At 45.8% G+C, this 21,623-nt stretch overlaps 1 protein-coding gene across 1 annotated transcript; it reads right to left on the reverse strand.

The window, feature by feature from the left end:
* Nucleotides 1-15,083: 15,083 nt before the first annotated feature.
* Nucleotides 15,084-16,205, reverse strand: LOC142076951 (E3 ubiquitin-protein ligase RBBP6-like; the record flags this gene model as incomplete). The annotated part of the gene is given in 2 exon segments (XM_075139173.1): nucleotides 15,084-15,338; nucleotides 15,341-16,205. Coding segments are annotated over 2 exon segments (1,120 nt in total), but the record flags the coding sequence as incomplete, so codon positions are not given.
* Nucleotides 16,206-21,623: the final 5,418 nt, after the last annotated feature.

The following is a 21,623-nucleotide window of genomic DNA, read 5'->3' on the forward strand; positions in this document are numbered from 1 at the left end:
AATCCCATTTCTGCTTTGTCACAAATTTCTCTAAGGCTTACGGATATAGAACACGACCGTGCAAGGGGAAGTCCTCAGATAGTTTGTCTCTGCTACATAAGTATCAAAACCAGGAAGTCTGTACTACAGTTTTGTGTTCATAAATAATCAACCATCAAAATACGAAGGTAACTTTAGCCAATCTGTGTATCGCTAGTATTACAAATAGGTACCAGATGGAGTCCTTTAGTTTCTAAGAAAGAACAGTGATAGTCTAGACACTTCCAAGTGCACCTTTACTTAAGTGAAAAAAATCAGTCATCTGACAAATGACAACAATGTCAGCAGCATCGTCTTTAGAACAGTGTTTCTCTGTGGAAGCCCAAGCACTGTGTTCAGATATCTTAGCCATGAAAGTGCCAAACCACTAAATGTGTTACATATGCTATATGGACTAAAAACAGTAGTAGAAATGTCACCTGAAAGCAGGTCCTAGGCCTTTGTGCGATTTAGGAGACCTGTGACAAAAAAAAAAGGTCTTGGTTGCCAGAATTTGCTTCAAGATAATCTTGAAAATGCTACGATATTTTAGGAAATATTTATTAAATTTGAAAACTTGCTGAGATTCCACATACTCATTGATCTGTATCTGCACGCTACTCATCATGAATCAGCCATGCAACCATTGATGTCGTTAACAATTCACACATCATCCAAAGTGTCCCATGAGCAGAGGCAATTCAAAGGCTGCTGTGCAACTGGTGTACAAATAGAAAGGCGCACGCTCCCTGCCACTGCTAGAACACCACCAGGCTCGCAACGACAGCCACGTACCTCCTGAAGTTGAGGAAGGACAAGGACATCCTTTAGATTACCACAGCATGGATTCTTCATACATTTACCTTCAAGAGCGTACTAAAAGGAGAGTAACGCATTTTTGAAGGCCTCTCCACCATTACAGCATACATTCATCATTCCCAAACATCCACCACTCTACCAGTTGTTTCTGCAATGTTCACAGCTGAAAGACTAGAAAGCTAATCTGCCTGGTTAATTTTCAGCACTAGAACAGCGGTGCCGTTCCTTCCTTATCCCCTTATACATACAGGTATGTATCTGACCTTTGATGCTAGCCGCATCTATCCTCTCATTTTAGGGCAGCATTACAATACCAGGAGAGGGTGCCCGAAACAGAGGATGCACTGACAAGACAGCACTAAGCAGACGTGTTTAAATTAACCCCCAAAACAAGGCCATGTTTATAAGCACAGTGCTGCGGTGTCCAGAATTACTAGAGGGTGCCTGAAAACACTGCAACAACTACTGCAGGAATACGCCCAAAGTTGAGATGCAGAGCCACATAAATTCAGGGTTTTTTGCTTGCAGATGCCTCGTGGGTACCGGGAGGCTGCTGTACTCTTTGTTCGAGACACAGTGTAACTCATCCGTCTACTTGATTTATTGAGAACCAACATTAGAAAGACATGGCAAAACCACAAGCTAATAATATCTACTAATTGTGGTGGAGAGACCTATCTTTAAGGCGGCTGGAAAACATGACCGTTCAAACAATGCTAATGTAGCTGATATAGAACTGGACTGTATGAATACATAAATGACAGCAGTAATCCTCTAGTCAGCACTGCATTGGAATAGCTGTAATTTTAATCAATACACCTGATTCTCTGTCCTCCGTAAATCTTAGGAATACAGAACCAAAACCCGGAGCACAGATACCAGCTTAGGGTAAAAACAGACGTAGCAAGATAACTAGTAACATTTGGTAATGTGCTAAACTGCTTACTGAGTTTCAAGTTTGGAAAGGATTAACTATTCCTTCATCGTACTTGCACAAAAGGCAATACACTTTAGGATATTGTTCTTTTTCTCTTGCCTGAAACGGACATTGTCTTGAGGAAACGCATAGGAATCGCTTACGAATGGAACTTCTTGTTTGCATCGTTCGCCAACTGGTAAACCTTGGTCTTTCCTCTATAGCTAGTATGCAAAAAACCCAGATTTGGGGCGTAAGAATACCTGCCATATCCCCCCCAAATGCCAGAAATAGTCAAACACTGAGAATCAGGCTCTTCTGAGACGGGAACAAAGTATGCGTTTACGCTACAATGCGTATCTGTCTTTACTATAAAAGCCATAAAAGCCAACACATATAATAAGGAATCTCTGCACGTCGAGGAAACAGGATCTACAACTTGGGTCTCAGAACAATCAACCCCAAGAACAAACCCAATAGAATAATCTTAAAAGTTACCATGGTTGGAGTTCGAACCCCATGTCCCAGCAGGCCTAAAAATGTAAGTCCACTTTCGGACACATACATTAAAATCTACCCCATGCCAACAAAAATTAACAGCAGCTTTAACAAGAAAGAACGCCTCTGTAAACTAATATCCATAAAAAAAGTTAACACACTGAAACCCCTAACAAAGAATACAATGCTTTATGGATACTTACATAACATCGGTTTTGCCGGTAGCTTTAACTCCTCCAACAGGGATTCTTCTAACAATTACCGATGAGTTCTTAGGAATCAGGGCATTCTCATCTGTGTATTCTGAAAACAACATAAATACAGAGAAAAACATCAGTCAATTCGTAAGAATGCATGCTCATATGTAATTACGTAGCACTTCGCAGAATCCCTTTACAGATACAAAAGCAAAATTTTATATGTAACATCACGCTTTCATCGTCTCAACACACTAACAGTATATTTCAAGAAATCTTGGGGTTTGAGAATCAAACACAAGCAGCAAAATCTTTTTCCTTTTTTTAAAACAGTTTGAATGCCAACAGCAAAATGGACTCAAAGGTCACTAAAGGAGAGTCTGCTAATGCACGAGGTTCTTTCCTGACCTAGCTTAAAGTTGCTTTTGCTTCCGTTAGGCTACAAAACCCATAGATCTTTGGAGAAAAACAAACCACAGCAAAGTCTCACCTGCCTAAACCAGATTCTAAAGTCTGACTAGCTTGCCCTGCAACCAAACAGGCACTTAGCTAAAGCATGAGAACTCTGCGCCATTGCTTTCATAGCTGTTAACTAAAAACCAGTCACCTGTGCTGCCAGTGCTCAAGCCTGACAGAACACAGAAGAGAGCCTGCCGCCTCTGCCTGTTTCTTGGAGCTTAATCCATCAACAACCACACTTCTCAGCTGCTCAGGGCTTTACGTTTAAATGGAAACAGAACTGGCAGTGCTAGAATTTGGATCACAGACATTTTGGGGTTTTTTTGAGCTTGCTTTCACAAGTAGGGCAGAATTGGCTCAAACTCAAGTGGTATCTCCCCTCTTAAGCTAATCATCTAGTTTGAATTAACCAAAGGGACGTGAATTCGTTCGATCCATTCCCTTTTTGCAGAGCAGAGAGGCCCAAACGAAATTACTTAGGAAGACAGCCTTGAAAAGCCTTTCAGGAACAGCGTGTGCCTGAAGCTCTCCATGCTTTGCCTTGGCTTGCACCCTGTTAGTCTTCTGAAGAGGAGGAAAGCCTTCTGACCTTTTACATAAGGCCCAAACAAAAAAAACCAACTACCTGAGACACTTGGACTGAGTAAGCTTAAAATGCAAAGATCTCTCCAAGGAGAATGCTTTTTCTATTGTACTTACACAAGCTGGATAGGACTGAATATTTTAAAGCACTATCAGCAGGCATCCCCTGTAATCTGCCTACAGTTTTAAATATTCAAAGCCCTTACCTTTGCAGAGCGAATCAGAACAATGGTCTGAAAACCAAAGATACTGTATACATCGTCAAGCCCTGTCAGGTGGCATCCCTAAGACCCCTAACGTTGTGCTGTTAAGGCTCTTCACAGACACTCTCCTGAAAATATTTAAGTATCTGCAGATAAACAGCAAGCTTTAGGTCCAACCACTTTAAAGGCTAGGGCTGAAGTTACAGTTACCGCAGTGTACATACTACTCTCTTTAAGTTTTAGACATGAAACAGGAAGAGGAAAAAAAACACTAGTACACATTTTAAAGAAAAGCCTGTTGTAAGAGTGTCACAGAACCACAGGGGGGGAAAAAAAAAAAAAAGAAATGTAATGTTTAAGGAATGAAAACACTTTACAAGTCTTTTTATTTCTGAAAAGTCACATCCCAAAGTCTTTAATCACATTCAAACTTATCGAGATGGCAGATTACCAAACTGAAATATCCTACTAAGTAATACGAAACCATTATCATCTCTAAGAATCAAGCACCATTTGTTAGATTTAAAAGAATTTATGATGTCTCTAAGAACATTTCTTACGTATATCCACCATAAACGTTCTGCCATAAAACTTCAGTACTGCCCTGATACGGTTAACATGTAGTACAGGAAAAAAAAACACCCTTAGAAACGAATGATGAAATGATGCTCAATAGCATCTGAATGACCATGTCTTTGGTGTGGAAAAGAAGTTATATTAACAAGAAATTCCAAAGTATAATTTAGATACGGAGAACACTCGTGCGCAAGACGGCTTTCAAGGGTCTGCACAGATTTTAACTCACAGATACGCTCCTGATCCAAAATGTTGCTAGTGGGCAGTTTCTGCAACAGCCGCAAAACCCATTTTCCAATGCAGTGGAGTAAAACAAGTTGAAGTCAAAATTAAGTCACGAAATTCACCAAATCCAGGTGGTTTCTTTTCTTCAAATTAGCCATCTCTTTTATTTCTATCACGTTCAGCTTTCTCCACCACATTTCAAAGAAATCTGGCAAGTTGGTTATTACAAGATATGCTCCCACATTTCCTTCTCATTTTACCTAGAAGAATTCCAGGAAACCAAAGCTTTTGTAAGCGCCGTATGTCACACATCAACCACGTACTCTTCTACGCCTAGCTCCATGTCTACAACACAGATCTGAAGGTAGTTGTCAGAACAGCAACTACAGAAGAACAGCTCTGTGAGGCCCCCAACACAAGTCACAGCTACCGATGGTGGCCGAATCGCATTATGGCTTCCCACCCCACTTAATGCCCAGCGCCGCTTGCCCTCCCGGTCCTGCCGCATGCTGGCGGCATGGGCCCCAGCCTGACTCACGCTACGTGGGGATGACCCACAAAGAGCAGAGCGCGGCTCCCACAGGCCACGGCCGACGCAGGGTGGTCTGCGACGCCGCCAGCCGGGCGGTGCCCGAGGCCCCGCGCCCGCCGCCCCCGCGCACCTTCTTTGGTCTGGGCGTTGGTGATCTGCAGGTCGCAGCTGGCCGCCTTCAGCTCCTCGCGGCCCATGATCTGGTGCTTGAGGTCACACCGGGAGATGTGGAGGCCGTTGAAGGTGACCATGTCATGGTTCAGCTTGGAGGCGAACTTGTAGTGGACGCACGACGTGGTTGGGGCCAGGAGGTGCCTGCTCCGTGATGGCGTCTACCGCGGCAGACAGCGTCGCGGCCGCTGTGCCAGGTGAGGGCCCGCGGCGGTTCCTCCTCCACCGAGGAGGCCAGGGCAAGCAGCGCGGGCTGAGCTCGAGCGGGCCGGCGGCGCTCAGAGGCTGCGGCGCTCCGCCATGGCCTTCCTGGCCGACAACCGCACGGGCCGCTGCGAGCGTGTCACTGTGCACACGCAACGGCACACTGCACCCACCCCCCGCGCCTCACGTGACCCAGCGCATTATGACAAAAGGCCCGCGTCACGTGGGCGTGGCGGCCCCGCGCTCTTCATCCTAACACCAAGCGCCCCCGAGGGGAGGGGGGGCCCGTCAGCCCCGGGCCTGTCACCACCCCGGGCCGCTGGTCTCTCTGCTGTCCCCTGGCCTGTCACCACCCGGTGTCCTGCCACCCCCCAGGCCTGTCACTGCCTGGTGTCCCTCCTGTCACCCCCCAGGCCTGTCCCTGCCCAGTGTCCCTCCTGTCACCCCCCTAGGCTGTCACCACCTGATGTCCCTCCTGTCACCCCCCAGGCCTGTCACTGCCCGGTGTCCCTCCTGTCACCCCCCGGGCCCATCACCGCCTGGTGTCCTGTCACCCCCCAGGCTGTCACCACCTGGTGTCCCTCCTGTCACCCCCCAGGCGGTCACCACCTGGTGTCCCCTCCTGTCAGCAGCCAGCCAGGGCAAGACAGCCTGGGGCAGATGCAGCGGGCTTGGCCGTGTGGCGCTCGGCTGCCCGCGGTGCAGGGCCGGCAAAGGGAGGGGACATCTCAGGGTGCTTGAGTGTATCTTGTGGCATTCATGGAAAGTTCAGTCAAAGAAGCCAATGACCATTTATGTTTATGGCCACAGATCAGTCCCCTGCCCCCATTTTTTAACTCCTCCCTCTCTGCCTTTAGCCCATCACTATTTTTTGCTTTCTCTTTCTCTGTCTCTCTCCCTGTCTGTAGTTTCTAATTCCTCCCTGTCTGTCCTATAGCCTGCTGCTATTTTTTCCTTTCTCTCCATCTCTTTCTCCTGCTCCCTCTCCTTCTCTTTTTTCTATCGCCGTGTCCTGCTTCCTGGCCTTATCTTAATGTTAGGGTTAGGGGCTAGGGTTAGGGTTAGGCTTAGGGTATCGTTAGGGTTAGGGTTAGGGTCGGGGTTAGGATTATGGTTCGGGTTTAGGCTTAGGGATAGGCTTAGGGTTTCGTTTTAGGGTTAGGCTTAGGGCTTAGAAGTAAAACTGTCCCAAGCACTTACGCCTCCATCAAGGACCACATGCCCTGAGGCTTGTGATGACTGTTGGATGGCTTTCCCGCCCCCCGATGGAAACACCTCTCAGTTCTCTGTGCTCACACCAGGGAAGGAAAGGCAATACACCCCCATATCTAAAGGCATGGCACTCCAAGCAAAGGTAACGTTTCGTTTCTTTAGATGAACTGCCTGGCCAGTTACAACACCTGCTTATACTGACTTCATCCACCCTTACCCGCAAAACATTGTGACAGGCTGAGTCAGCGTGGAGAGTCAGGTGAACTTTGACGCACACACTGCTACCATAGGACTGGATTTTTAACCTATTTACATTTATCCGTCGCTTTGAAGCTGCCCAAGGGTCAGCATGCCCTTGCTACTGGAGGTTCTTGCTCTGTGCAGGCACTAAGGAAGACATTTCTGGTGACAGATTATTTCTAACGGGTAAAGCACAGCAGAACACACTGTTCATGAGCTGCTGAGAATCGTCCCCCAGGCATAGCAGGAACAACGGCAAAGCTTGTATATTTAAGATGCATTTGAGTTACCTTACCATTAAAATACACCACCACCAGACAGTGCTCTAGACGGAAGGCTGACATCAGTGTACAAGGACAGTCCCTTCTGGACATCTCGCTCCTGGGTAGAAATCCTAGAGACTTCCTTTAAGGACAGAAATCCAAAGAGCTACAATAAGCCTTTTAAATTCAGCACAGCAAACAAAAAGCAAACAAACAAAAAATGACAGGAAACCCCTGAGGCACTGATGAGGAACACAAGCTCTCCCCTTGAGTCCACTACCCCTCACAAGACTTACTCAAAATTACTCAGTTGCTTACTCAAAAGCAATAACCAACAAGCCATGTACCCTTGGGGAAGCCCTTGTCCTTCTGTGCCGCTGGTGGCATCCCACCATTTCTTTGGGAGTCCACACAAATTCAGAAGTACACTTAGTCCTCCGGCAGTCATTACCTATGGACCCGAACTCCTCCCACACCCCAGAAGTGGCTGTCGGTCGTCTGGCAGTCATTCTCCACAAACTGCAAGCCCTCCATACCTAACCACCTACCTAGTGACTCAGTGGAAATGAGCTGGACCACAACAGAAGTGACACTGCCCGGCCCGGTCACACAGATTAGACCACAAACGGTGGTTACAAGACAGAAAATGCAACACAAACCACAAGGACGGCAAAAAAACAAGCAGAAGACACATCACACAAAAACCAAAGACCCCTATCCAAACCCTAAAAATGCAAGCAAGCTACAAAAGGACTTTCCAAAAAAAAGACCACCCAGAACACAACATAAGGCAAAACCAACCTAACCCCAGGAACCCAGCGCTTGCAAACCCAGATCCTGACCATAACAATAACATGCTTTAATCCTAAGTCGCGTAAACTCCCATAACCCTCAAACCCCATAACCCTAGCACGCTGGAACCCTAGCGCCCCATATCCCTAGCACATTGTAGCCCCAAGATATCAAAACATTGAACACAAACTCCCTGGAGGTCTCTCTCTTCAGGTGGCCCCAGATCCCAGACACCACAACTCTGAAGTGGGGGTGCCCACCGTGCCCAAGTGGAAGATCCACCAGGACAGCACCAGCATCCACCTTCACATCATCCGTCACGCCCTGAAAAAGTGCCCAGGCTGGACACTCCTGGGGAGAAAGGCGGAGGCACTCGGAGACTTTGAACCGGCCAGCCATGGCCACAGGGCTTCAGCTTATCATGTCTGTGTCAGAGCCACCAGGCAGGTGACCCCGTCCCCCCTGCGAAGATCCCTTGGGGTAGCCGTACCCAGCACCAGCTGGCTGGATACGGCCTTTGCTCTATGGGGAGGTGCTCCCTGGGAGCAGGGTCTCTCACGGGGGAACTCACAGCTCACCTGGGCTGCTCTGCGGCCACCGGACGCCTTTGCTGTCAGGGGGCTCTCAGCACCTCTCTGCCAACGGCTGTCACCTCCCTGCAGGACGCTCTCCAGCGCACGGTCCGTCTCCACTGGGTCTCCCTGGGGACAAAGATCGGAAGGGAGGGATGGGGTTTGCTCTGTCCCCGTTCCCAGGGTGCTTCAGGAGAGACCTGCCACCCCCAAATGAGCTGTCTGACGTGGACACCACAGACGAGCTGCAGACGTGGGTCAGCACGGTGGCGGGGAGTGGGCAAGATGTCCTGCGGAGCCCCCGGCGCTGGCGGAAAGCAGAGCTGGAGACAACGGGGAGAAGCCCCAGGCAGCCGGCAGCTGGCGGTGGGGCCTGGCAGGGAGCAGCGCCCGCAGAAATGCCCGGCTCCTGGAGCCTCGGCCCCAGGGCTGCAGCCTCGGCACCTCCTGGGGCTTCGCTGGGAAAAACCAGGCAGGGGTGACCCTGACAGCCCGCACACGTACCTGGCCCCGGGATCTGGCAGCCTGTCCCTGTGCCCATCGCTGCCACGGGATCCAGGAAGCAGCGCCCCAGCCCTGGCGTGGCCCTGAGCCGCCTCTCAGGCCAGGCAGCAGGAAGCCGCGCCCCATGGCATGCTGGGAGCTGTAGGCCCGGGGCACGGGCTGCCGCGTGGCCATGTTGGTTCCCGGGGCATGCCGGGAGCTGTAGGCCTGGGGCACAGGGCTGCTGGGCGGCCATGTTGGTCTTGGGAGGTGCGGGCTCTGCTCCTGCTGCGGCCCAGCTGAGGTGAGGACAGGCACGCAGGTGGAGCTACCGAAGAGGAAGGGAGGAGAGCACAGACGGACAGAGAAAGAAGTGCTTGAACTGTAACATTTGCCTGGCAGTGCAGAGAGCGGGAGCTGCGGTGAGTCCCAGCCCCTCGGGGCCGTGTCACCCCTCTTCTGCATCGCAGTCCCTCCCAGCCCCCCCCTCCCATTTCCCTCTGTGTCATTTTTTTCACTTCCCCATACCTCTCTTCTTCTGTTGCTGTGTTCTGCTCCCCGTCCTCTCTTCTCCAAGTCCCTCTTTCCCTGTCGCTCTACCTGCCCCTGTCTTTTTCTTGCTGCCCCTCCCTCCTGCTCCCTGTCCCTCTTTTTGCCTTCCTCTGTCTCTGCCCTGCAGCACATTGCTGTTGTTTCTTCTCTGTCTCTTTGTCCTGGTCTGCATCCCGCTCTGTTTTTCACAGTCTCTCTGGCCTGTTCCCTGTCGTGATTTGTCTCTCTCTGCCTGTATGTCCCGCTCCCTGTCCTTGTCTTCCCTTCTCCCTCCTTCTGCTTCTCTCTCTGCCTCCCCCCCCCGCCCTGCTCACTGTCACTGCGGTTTTCCATTCTGTATCCCACTGTCCCTGTCCTTCTTCCTGTTCATCTCTCTTCTGTCTCTCTCTGCTGCTCCCTGACCCATCCCTTCCCTGCTTCCTCCATCTCTCTGCAGGGCTCCTCATCCCTATTTCTCTTGATTTCTCCAGCTCTCTAGCCTTTTCCCCATACCTTTCTTTCTCTCTCAGCTCCTCTATCTTTTCTCTCATCATATTTTTCTCTTTCTAGTCCACTGTCCTTCTCCCCGTCAACTGAAGCTGAGTGACCAGGTGTCCCTGGGCTCTGGTATTTCCTTAGCATTGCCCTAGGGAAGATCTGTGGTTTTAGGGCTAGGGATCATTTAGGAGCTGGTCTCCTTACGTAGGCAGCGGAGCTAGGCATAGTTAAAGCAGAGGTTGTTCTCAGCTGGTGCTCTGTGCGTCCTGTTGAAAGAGCAGGCTGTGGGCCTTATTTTGAAGGAAGGTTTCTTGTTCTGCGCTTATTGCTCCTCGGGACGCTGCACAGAAGTGGTGGTGGGGTCTGGAGAGACAGATGGGACCTGCTGTGATTCCTAGTAAATGTGAACTTGAACGAGACCAGACTGACTGCATATGGTTTTCTTCTCAGCTCCAACTCCAACCTACGTGCTCGGCGCTAATGAAAAAAGAGACCCTGAGCTGCAAATGAGCAGACAACGTCACTCACTTAGGTCACCGTGCAGTTGGTCTGTGATAAGGGATGTGTACTTCCATGACGGTGCTTTCGTGAACGTTCTCTGGTCTTGCCGCTTCAAAGCCCTCCCTTTTTCCAGAAATTTTAAGATGGCATTTCTTATTCTGGGGTTCAGGCTGGAGTTGGACTTAATGTTGAACAGCTGATATCATGGGCTCCGTAAAATGTGAGAGAGAACCCTGCTTTGTTGTTGTTGTTGTTGTTTTCTAACACGCCCTAAACTTTGCTAAGCAAAGGGAGGAGTGGTTGCAAGAGTCTGTTCTTTGAGAGTGACGTATTCCTGTAGCGTGCCTGTCTTTGTATGGTGAAGGTTTCCTACCTGCAGTATGATTTTGCTGAGCTGTGAGGCTGTATTGGCGTAGCAAAGGTAAGAAGTGGCGTCTTTAAAGGTCACGAAACTGTAGCAAAACTAGCGGGAGAAGCTAGTTCCTTCCCTGACAAAACTAGTAGCAAGTAAAAGCATTTGCAATTGGCTTTTTTATGCAATGTTCACACAGAGCTTTTGGTATTGATTGATTTTTGGGAAGCAAGACAGCAGTGAGGAAAGAAAACTGGGGCTTCTTCACCGTAGGCGGGGTTCAAGCCTTTGCGCTAGAACAGGTCTTCACTAGAGTTTACAAAAAGAGAAGATGAGCTGTCTGTAAGGAAAGTTTCAGTAGAAGTAAGGCTAGATTTGCAGAATTTGGTCCTCCGTATCTGTTGCAAATAAGAGATGACTTGGCAGTGTTTACATCTGAAGTGCATGCCGGTGTGTTAATGCAGGCCGTCGAGGTCTTTTCAGGGGTACTTCTGGACTGCAGGTTGCGTGCGTGGGGGGCACCATGTCCCAGGATGAGCCAGTTTTAGCTCAGAGGATGTGACAGAATGGCAACCATCTTTGTGGTGGACCCCTGTCATGGTTTAACCCCAGTCGGCAACTAAGCACCACACAGCTGCTCACTCGCCCTCCCCCCAGCAACGGGATGGGGGAGAGAATCAGAAGAGCAAAAGCAAGAAAACTCACGGGTAGAGATAAGAAGAGTTTAATACTTGAAATAAAATAATAATAGCAATAATAGTAATACTAGTAACAGTAATAATAGTAACACCAATAATACCATAATATTACCAATAATAACACCAATAATAACAATAATAACAATAACAATAATAATAATAACAAAAACAATAATAACACCAATAATAATAATAATAGTAATAATGACAATAATAACACCAATAATAATAATAATAATATTAATAATAAATAATAATAATTTGTAATTAAAACGAGAGAGAGAAAGAGAGGGAGAGAGGATCAAGAATAAGAACCCCAATCCTAACACTAACACCAAACCCTCACCCTAACTCGAACCCCTAACGCTACCCATAAACCCTATGCATAACACTAAGACCTCACCCTTACCCTAAGCCTAACAGCGAAACCTAACCCTAAACCTGAACCCCAACCCTAACCCGAACCCTAACCCAAATGCTAACCCTAACCGTAAACCTAACCCTAACTCTAACCCTAACCCTATCCCTAACCCTAAACCCGAACCATCCTAAACCCAACCGTAAAACTAATGCTAACCCTAAGCCTAACCCTAACCCTAAACATAACCCTAACCTTAACCCTAAACCTAACCCCTAACCATAACCCTAACCTTAACGCCTAACCCTAACGTTAACCCCTAACCCTAATGCTAACCCTAACCCCGAACTCTAGCCCTAATCCTGAACCCTAACCCTAACCCTGAACCCCAACCTAACCCTAACCCCTAAACCTAACCCTAATGCTACCCGTAAACCCTACGCATAACACTACGACCTCACCCTAATACTAACCCTAACCCTTAACTCCAGTCCTAAGCCTAACTCTAACCTTAACCCTAACCCTAACACTTAACCCTAAATTGAACACTTAACCCTAACCCTAACCCTAACCTAACCTTAAGCCTAACCTGAATCATAAAGCTCTAACCCTAATGTTAACCCTAATCCCGAACCCTAACCCTAATCCCAAACCCTAACCCTAACCCTGAACCCCAACCCTAACCTTAACGTAATGACCCTAACCCTAACTCTAACCCTAACCCTAATGCTACCCGTAAACCCTAACTGTAACACTAAGACCTCACCCTTATACTAACGCTAACCCCAATACCGAACCCTATCTCTAACCCTGACCCAATCTTAAACCCTAACCCTAACCTTAACGCTAACACTAACCCTAAACCTAACCCTAACGCTACCTGTAAACCCTAAGCGTAACATCAAGACCTCACCCTAACCCTAACACTGAATCCTAACTCTAACCCTTAACTCTAATCCTAACCCTAACTCTAACCTTAACCCTAACCCTACCCCTAAACCTAACACTTAAACCTAACCCTAAGCCTAACACTTAACCCTAAACCGAACACTTAACCCTAACCGTAACCTAACCTTAAGCCTAACCTGAATCATAAAGCTAACCCTAGCCCTAACCCTAACCCTAAGGCGAAACCTCACCCTAAAACAAAATCCTAACGCTAACCCTAACCCCAAACCGTAACCCTAACCCTAACATCAAACCGTAACACTAACACTTTGGCATAACCCTAACGTTAAACCTAAACGGAACCATAAAACTAACCCTCACATAACACCGAACCCCTAATTCTAACCGTAACCCTAATGCTAACTCAACCTCAAACCGTAATCTTAAGACATCACCACAACCCTACCCCTACCCCTAACCCTACCCCTACCCCTACCCCTACCCCTAACCCTTATACTAAACCCTAACCCTATCCCCTAACCCAAACCCTAACCCTAACGCTAAGCCTATCCCTAACTGTAACCCTACGCCCTAACCCTAACGCTAACCCTAACCCTAAAACGAAACCATAACCCTATCCCTAACACTAAACCTGAACCATAATCCTAACCCCAACGATAACCCTAGGCCTAACCCTAACCCCAACCATAACCCTAACCTTAACCCCAACCATAACCCTAACCTTAACCCCTAATCCTAATTTCAAGCCCTAACCCTGATGCTAATCCTAACCCCGATGCTAATCCTAACCCCGACCCCTAACCGTAATCCCGAACCCTAACCCTAACCCTGAACTCCAACCTGAACCCTAATGACCCTAACCCTAACTCTAACCCTAACCCTAATGCTACCCCAAACCTAATACCGTAACCATAACACCTCACCCTAAACCTAATGCGAAACCTAATCCTAAAATTAAACCGCAACTCTAAACCTAAACCCTAACCCTAAAAATTAATGCTACCCCTAACCCAAACTGAAATCCTAACCCATAAGCGTAAACCCAATGTAACCCCTAACCATAACACTAAGCCCTAACCCTAACGCTATCACAAACCTAATACCATAACCGTGAGACCTCACCCTAACCCTAATGCGAAACCTAACCCTAAAACTAAACTGCAACCCTAACCCTAAACCTAATCCTAATACTTAATGCTAACCCTAACCCAAACTGAAATCCTAACCCATAAGCATAAACCCAACCATAACCCCTAACCATAACACTAATCCCTAACCCTAACCCTAACCCCAAACCCTAATCCGTATCCCAAACTCTAACCCTAACCCTGAAGCCCAGCCCTAACTCTAACCTTAACCCTAACCCTAACCCTAATAATAAGCCCTAACCCTAATGCTAACCCTAACGCCAAACCCTAACCCGTATCCCAAACTCTAACCCTAACCCTGAACCCCAGCCCTAACTCTAACCTTAAACCTAACACTAACCTTTACCCTAACCCTAACCTTAAAACTAAACCCTAACCCTAAACCCTAACCCAAACGCTAACCCTAACCCTAAACCTAACCATAACCCTAAGCCCTAACCCTAACCCTAACCCTAAAATGAATCCCTAACCTGATCCCTAACCCTAAACCCAAACCATAATCCTAACCCCAACCCTCTCCCTAACCCTAACGATAACCCTAAGCCTAACCCTAAACCTAACCGTAACCCTAAACCTAACCCCAACCCCTAACCATAACCCTAATGATAAGCCCTAACCCTAATTCTAACCCTAACCCTAACCCATATCCCGAACTCTAACCCTAACCCTGAACCCCAGCCCGAACCCCAGCCCTAACTCTAACCCTAAACCCTAACCCTAAACCCTAACCCAAACCCTAACCCTAACCCTAAAACTAACCCTAACCCTAACTGTAACCCCAAGCCCTAACCCTAACCCTAAACCTAACCCTAAAATGAAACCCTAACCCGATCCCTAACCCTAAACCCAAACCATAATCCTAACCCCAACCCTATCCCTAACCCTAACGATAACCCTAAGCCTAACCCTAAACCTAACCCTAACCCTAACCTTAAACCTAACCCCTGCCCCTAACCATAACCCTAATGATAAGCCCTAACCCTAATGTTAACCCTAACCCTAAACCTAACCCTCACCGTAACACTGAGCCCTAACCCTAACCCTAACCCTAAACTTAATCACAAACACTATAACTGATGTAAATGAGCAATATCAGGGCAGCAAGTCAGGTTCTTTAAATCCTTGCTTTCTCTCTTCCCTTCTCTCTTCTTGCTTTCTCTCTTCCGTTCGAGGAGATTTCCGTTCGAGGAAGCTTTAGCTAGTTTTATTATATTGTCTGTCTTAGGAGGAACAGCCACTTCTACTTTCCGCTTTGTCTTGTCAATTTTTGCTTTTGGCTTATCCTTCTCTTTTTTCTCCTTTTCAGACATCGGTTTGAAAGCAATAGAATCTGCTTCCATAGGCTCATCTCTCATAGGGGTGGCATCATCTCTGCTTGGGCCATGAACAGGGAGTCCATTTTAACGTCTTCTGCTGGAACTGGCTCTCTTGGTTTTCTCGCACCTGCTAACAACTCAGTATTGGGAAATCCTTCATCCTCATCCCTTTTTCTTCTCTTTTTATGCTTATTTCCTTGGCCATCTCCTAGTGGATTTTTCACCTCCTTCTCTTTTGATTTGGTAGGATCCTTGATGCCATGGCTCTCTCTTTCAGAAGGTTTTTCAGGGTAATTTCCAGCTATATTGTGATTTTGGTGGCTCTGCCAAGCAGGATAATCCTCCCTACGTCCCCGAGCATATGGTGAATTCTCTTGTCTGGTCCCAGGTGGACCAAACCTACCTGGAGAAAAGTTCTCTCTGTTTACTGGAGGGTGAGGTTGAGCGCCAACAGCATAGCCCTTGTAAAACTTTCCATGCCATTCTCTGTAGTTCCTTTCCCATTCCCTGTACCTTGCCTTTTCAAATGGATCTCTAAAGTCAAGAGATCTGCCATAGTAAGCTTTCAGATCATATGGTGGAACTTCTCTGTATCTGTTAAAATACTCCCTTCCTCCTTCCCCTTGAGGTATAGTCTGTTTAGTGGGAGACTGGCCTCTAAATACTGGAGACCTTGACCGTGAATGGCATCTTCTGTATGGGGGTGACCTTGACCCTGAACGCTGATAACCGTGTGACCTTGACCTAGAACGATAGTTACGCCTCTTCCCTTTGCCTCTTCTTGGATACGGCAGCAATCGCGAGTAGGAACGAGAATGGGAAGGACTAAATGAGCGAGAGTAGGAGCGAGTGCGGGAAGAACCTGATCTTGATGTGGAGCAGGTAGACGAACTTGTAGAGTAAGGTGAAGCACTATAAGGAGACTTGGACCTGGAAAAAACCACAACACACAGAAAAAGAAATGAAGTTAATTCAAAACAGTCATTCTCCCCAATTTTTTTCCTCCCAAATTTGGTTTGGGTTTTTTCTCCTCTCCATACGCTTATGTCAAAGCTTCTTTCAGCTGCTGACATAATGCTACTGCAAATTGAGGAATTTGATAACATTTTTCAATTCCATTTGTCTTGTTTTAGTTATGCATGCTTACTATCTGCAACAAAAAATTCTATTGGAAAAAACACTGTCATTTTTCCTTATGTCAGATGCACTTTAGTGTAACTGCAGTCCGATATGCTGTTGAAATACAAACGTGAAAAACAAGGCAACTTCATTGAGCCAAATACTTCCTCCTCTTTAAGTCTCCGCTGTTCTCTGTAAAACTCCTCCCTAGATAAGGGAGGCCAATGGCATCCTGCCAACTTAAGCATTTTTCTCCCTGCTTTCTGTTCATTAGAGACTACGCTCATTTCCTGATCCTCATACTTGCCTTCCACATCCTCATCCCCAACAGTTCATTCAGTCTTCTCTCCTTATACTCAGCTTTGCACCTGTGGATGGAGGCTGCCCACACTTGAAAGAGACTCCCATCTCCCGTGGGCCAAGTGCCCACTGCTCCTCTGCCACTCCTTGATACACTTAATACATCACACTTCTGATCTTCCAAGTACTGCACAGATATTAACTAATCTTCTCTGGAACTTCTTTTAACTTCTTCCACATACGCTTCCTATGTTGTTGCCTCATCATGAGGTATTTGGCCTGGTCCTGTCCCTGAATTGTTGTTTTCTTGCTGACTGAATTGGAGATATCAGACAACCTGTGGGATGGATCCTGGTTTTTCTTTTGATTTACCTTTAAGATTTTATAAACACAATGCACTCTTACAATCTGTCTATAACAAACATATAGCGAAAGGAAGGACTAGCTTGACGCTGCAGTAATAGGTAAAACAGACTCCTCTCTCTCCAACTGAGAGAAAGCGTCTTGGCTATGTGAGATGACTAAATTGAAGAAATTCAAAATTGTCATAAAAGAACAGTGTTGACTTTTCCAACCATTTGCTCATTCAGTATCAACTAAGTTGTTAAAAAAAGAATGTTGGAGGCTGATTCCTATTGGGAAATCAATTTCTTCAGCCCTATTCAGCCAGTAATGGAAAAGGTGGCTTTCCATCTGATCCTTTAATTATCTTTAATTTTTATAGGCAATTATGGTTTCCTCAAAAAGCGTTCATTTCTCAGAGTCCTGTTTTCAGTCATGTACCGGAGTTTTATTTTAAATAACCTTAGTGGAAGCACAGATGCCCTTTGTAAAAGCCAATTCAAATGAAGCCATTTAAAAATTAATTACCACTTGGATTCTCCACAACTATCTGTGCATACTTGCTTCATTATAAATCAGCTGTTGTATAAGTTATGCGTTATACAGCCTCTTTTAACAGGTGACAAGGAGTCATCTATTGAATTTCTGTAGAATACTTACACTTCCCAGCCTGGTCTGCCACCTGCTGAGCGAACTGGACTGGCTCTCATTGGATGACCTTTTGGAGTGGGGAGAGGAAAAAGAAAGAAATCCCATTCAGTTCCTCTGAAGGTAATTTTTTTAAAGAAATTCTGAAGTTACAGTTACTTACCAGTGTCGTGGTTTAACCTGGCAGGCAGCCAAATACCATGCAGCCGCTCACTCACTCCCCCCGCCCCCCCAGTGGGACGGGGAGAGAATCGGAAGGGTAAGAGTGAGAAACACTCGTGGGTTGAGATAAAGACAGTTTAATAGAACAGAAAAGGGAGAATAATGATAATAAATAATGATAGAATATACAAAATGAGTGATGCACAATGCAATTGCTCACCACCCGCGCTGACCGATAACCAAGTAGCGATCGGTACTTCCTGGATCACGCCTACCGTTCATATACTGAGCATGACGTCACATGGCATGGAATACCCCATTGGCCAGCTGGGCTGGCTGTCCTGATTATGTTCCCTCCCATCTTGTGTACCTAGCTCAGTCAGTAGGCACGGGAACTGTCCTTGGACTAGGAGGGCACTTAGCAACAACTGAAAACATCAGTGTGTTATCACCATTCTCCTCATACTAAATCCAAAACACAGCACTAGGAAGAAATTTAACCCTATCCCTGCCGAAACTAGGACACCAGTTGTGGGTATTGCTTGTCCTTGGGGGCCCAGAAGACTTGGTAATGCTGGTTGTCTTTGTACGGGAACCTGATAGACATCTCAAAAAACCATTAGTAGGCTTGAGTTCTGAAGGTTTTAACCAACTCTCCCGTGGAGAAGAATGTGGATTAAATGCCTAACTATCCGTTTGTTGCAGACCACAGTAAGTCACCAGAGTTGGCTATATCATTTTCTATGAGAGAAATGAATCCCACCTCTCCTTTGCCAGAGGGTAAATGTAAATTGCAGGCTCAGGGTAAAGTTCGTCTCCGAGTAACTACATTTTATAAATGGAAGAAGTCTATTTCCTACAAAACGAGATCCATGACAGAAACACAGAAGTGCTACCAAGTGCATTTTAAAACAGCCACTCCTGTCAGCACACAGCAGTATTTTCTTAGTTTATAGCAACAGGAAAACTTCAGTCTGTTTCACACATGGGATTTGATAAAAGTCAGAGGGGGCGGAAATCTCAGTCCAACAGCTACTTGTTAAATTTTGCAAGAAGCCTTTGAAACATAAACCAAAAGCAAAACGAGCTTTCAGAGAGAACGACTCCACTGCAAACACTACTGAAATGTTTTGCAGAAATACAGATTCTTAGCATACCACACGTTTAACCAACTTCCAGGGGCACGAACAGCAGGACCACCCTATTTTAATATTCAAAAGTATCCCAGATTCTATGGTTAAGCACAATGACAGTGCTTCCTGCCCCGTAATTACAGATGCTGGCCAACTTGGTTGCATAGCCACTCAGACATGCACGCATGGTTTCTCTCGCTCACTTTTTGGCCAGTCCAATTAATTCCATACTTACGCATTAATAGTTGGTATTGCGTATTTTCCAGTGTTTGTCAGCATAGCACCCTTTGTATTGGGGTCTTTCACCTCCATCATGAAACTCCTTGGAATTCCTGTGCTCTTTAATTCTGGGAACAGGCTCAACATTTTTGTCCTGTTAAGAAAAGAAATGCAGACATATCTCCTTTTAAGACCCACACGTAAAATGACATTTCAATGATTATTTTAAGCAGCAAAAGCCTTTAATCCTCTCCTTTTACCCAGCATAAGGGTTGCTCGACTAAAATACTTATTTTCCTAAATGAATATAGCCAGGATGTTCCAAAGGCTTGAGCAGTGTTTTGAACTCATTCCGTTCTTTGGCTTAAGTTCAGGTTCTTTAAGGGTGAAATATCCCTTAGCTCACCATCCCCTCAGAAAAGAGATACAAACCCGCTCCTCCTCCAAAGCGCAATTCAGAGCACAAATATTCAATAGATGGGGTCAACAGAAACATCTTGGTTTTACATGAAATACTAAAAACTGTGAACTGTCATTAAACAGAGTTAAAACCAGAAACATTTCCAGTAATATTGAAATATATAAAAATATGCATGAAAGTGCACAGAGCAAGATCTGTGGACATACTTAATGTCTATGACCTAGAAAAAAGAAAAGTTTACATTTATAATGCCAGGTTTCCCTTGGATTTTGAAGGGCTTTGCAACATTGCCATATGAACCTCTGTCTTTCACCCCAAGAGAAACAATTCTTAATATGAGTATTCATGGATTTGTTACGTAACTGCCAAGGTAAAAAAATGAAAAGCTAAGGAACACCAGAAGTCCCCCACAGTCTTACCCCATTTGTTGGGCAGTTCTTTATACAGTCGCCAGGTTTTCCGCAACGAGAGCAAGCAGATGATGGTGGAGGTGGACCCCAGGGTTTCTGCATGTAACTAAAAGGGTTTGGGGCAAAGAAGAAAAAGGTATGCACGTGTCTCTCTCGTTAAAACAAACTTCTCTACAATTTTTCCATAATCTTCAAAGAACAGATTTGACATTATCATTTGACTTACTTGATTGGATCATATTCCTGGCAAGACTGTAGCATCATAGCTTTTATTTTATCTTCTTCGGAAGCATTGGCTTCAGCCAGATTGGCACTCTGTTTAACAGGTAATTATTTGACACATACATTAGAAACACATTTAAGCCCACACTGCCAAAGAGAACACCACTCACCCAACCCTGTAAAGAGCAGCACAACGCCAGCTGAGGTTGCATGAAAACAGCTGCTCATATGAAACAGAGTTGTCCAAAAGATGTTCTGGGGAGTCCTTACGTCATCACAGGATGTTTATGTGCCTGTTAACCTACTTGAAAAGAGCATTCCTGGCCACTCAAAACCTTAGGCTCTTCATGTTCCCCCCCACTAACTTCTTCATAGGAAGCAAGTTAACTACAATAAGCAAAACCTGCAGTTTTTTTCCAGTTGACCGTGTCCTTTTAACATACAAATTGTAATATAAATGTTATGCAGAACTGGATCTTCAAATTATTGAAGCCAGCTGATTTTTTTAAAGTAGTATTTGTTCAAATGTTTTTATTACACACTAGTACAGATACAAGCAGGGTCTAAGGGAGTGACTGTAAATGATTTGGACCCTCAAGCACCTATCATTCAGATCAACCACTCATGGTTTTGGTTTTAGATGCATTCATTCACAAAAGCAACCAACTTGTTTCAGCATTTTGTTAAAGGGCTGTTTCATATACACAGCTTTTTCTCAACTGTAACATAATCCAGATGGACATCTATGAAGTCATTTCCATTAACATTTACAGAAGATTTTACAGATACTTGACTAATTTGTTTGAACCCAAGCCGTTTACAAAACACATCCAAAACCCACAAGACATTACTAGGAATAGACCAAAATTCAAGATGGCATTTAATGCATAATAAAACAGAAAACTTTTTACAACACATTGCCTCCATGCTAAGCCAGTCTGCACTGAGGAGGTTAGAGTAAGGAACCGTTTGGAGCTGCTTTATCCTATGTTCCTCTATTTTTCTGAAATACTTACATTTTCTCAAAAGCTTAAATGTGTACACCACTTGGACAGTTTTTCACATTTTAGAGTAAAACTTCACCTGAGTTTACAGAACCAAGGACATGTTTAGGGACAGCGCTAACAGAGACCAATTTCTCCTGGTGGCTACCTTCCAAACTATTTTTTTTTTCTTACCAAATGTCCACAATTTAATTTCTGCAGTGAGAGAGGGAAGAAGTTACCAGTGGGAAGAGATTTTTCTTTCTGGGAAAGGAACTCCAGCCTTTATTTTCAGAAGGAAGGACTAGCTCCTCTGCATTAGGCCCTGCCTTCTCTAATCTTTGTAACTTTAAAGACTAGTAATTTAATAGGCTAGCACTACGCCTTTTCA

This window comes from Calonectris borealis, unplaced genomic scaffold (assembly GCF_964195595.1).
Source record: "Calonectris borealis unplaced genomic scaffold, bCalBor7.hap1.2 HAP1_SCAFFOLD_125, whole genome shotgun sequence".
In the NCBI taxonomy this organism is placed as follows: domain Eukaryota; kingdom Metazoa; phylum Chordata; class Aves; order Procellariiformes; family Procellariidae; genus Calonectris; species Calonectris borealis.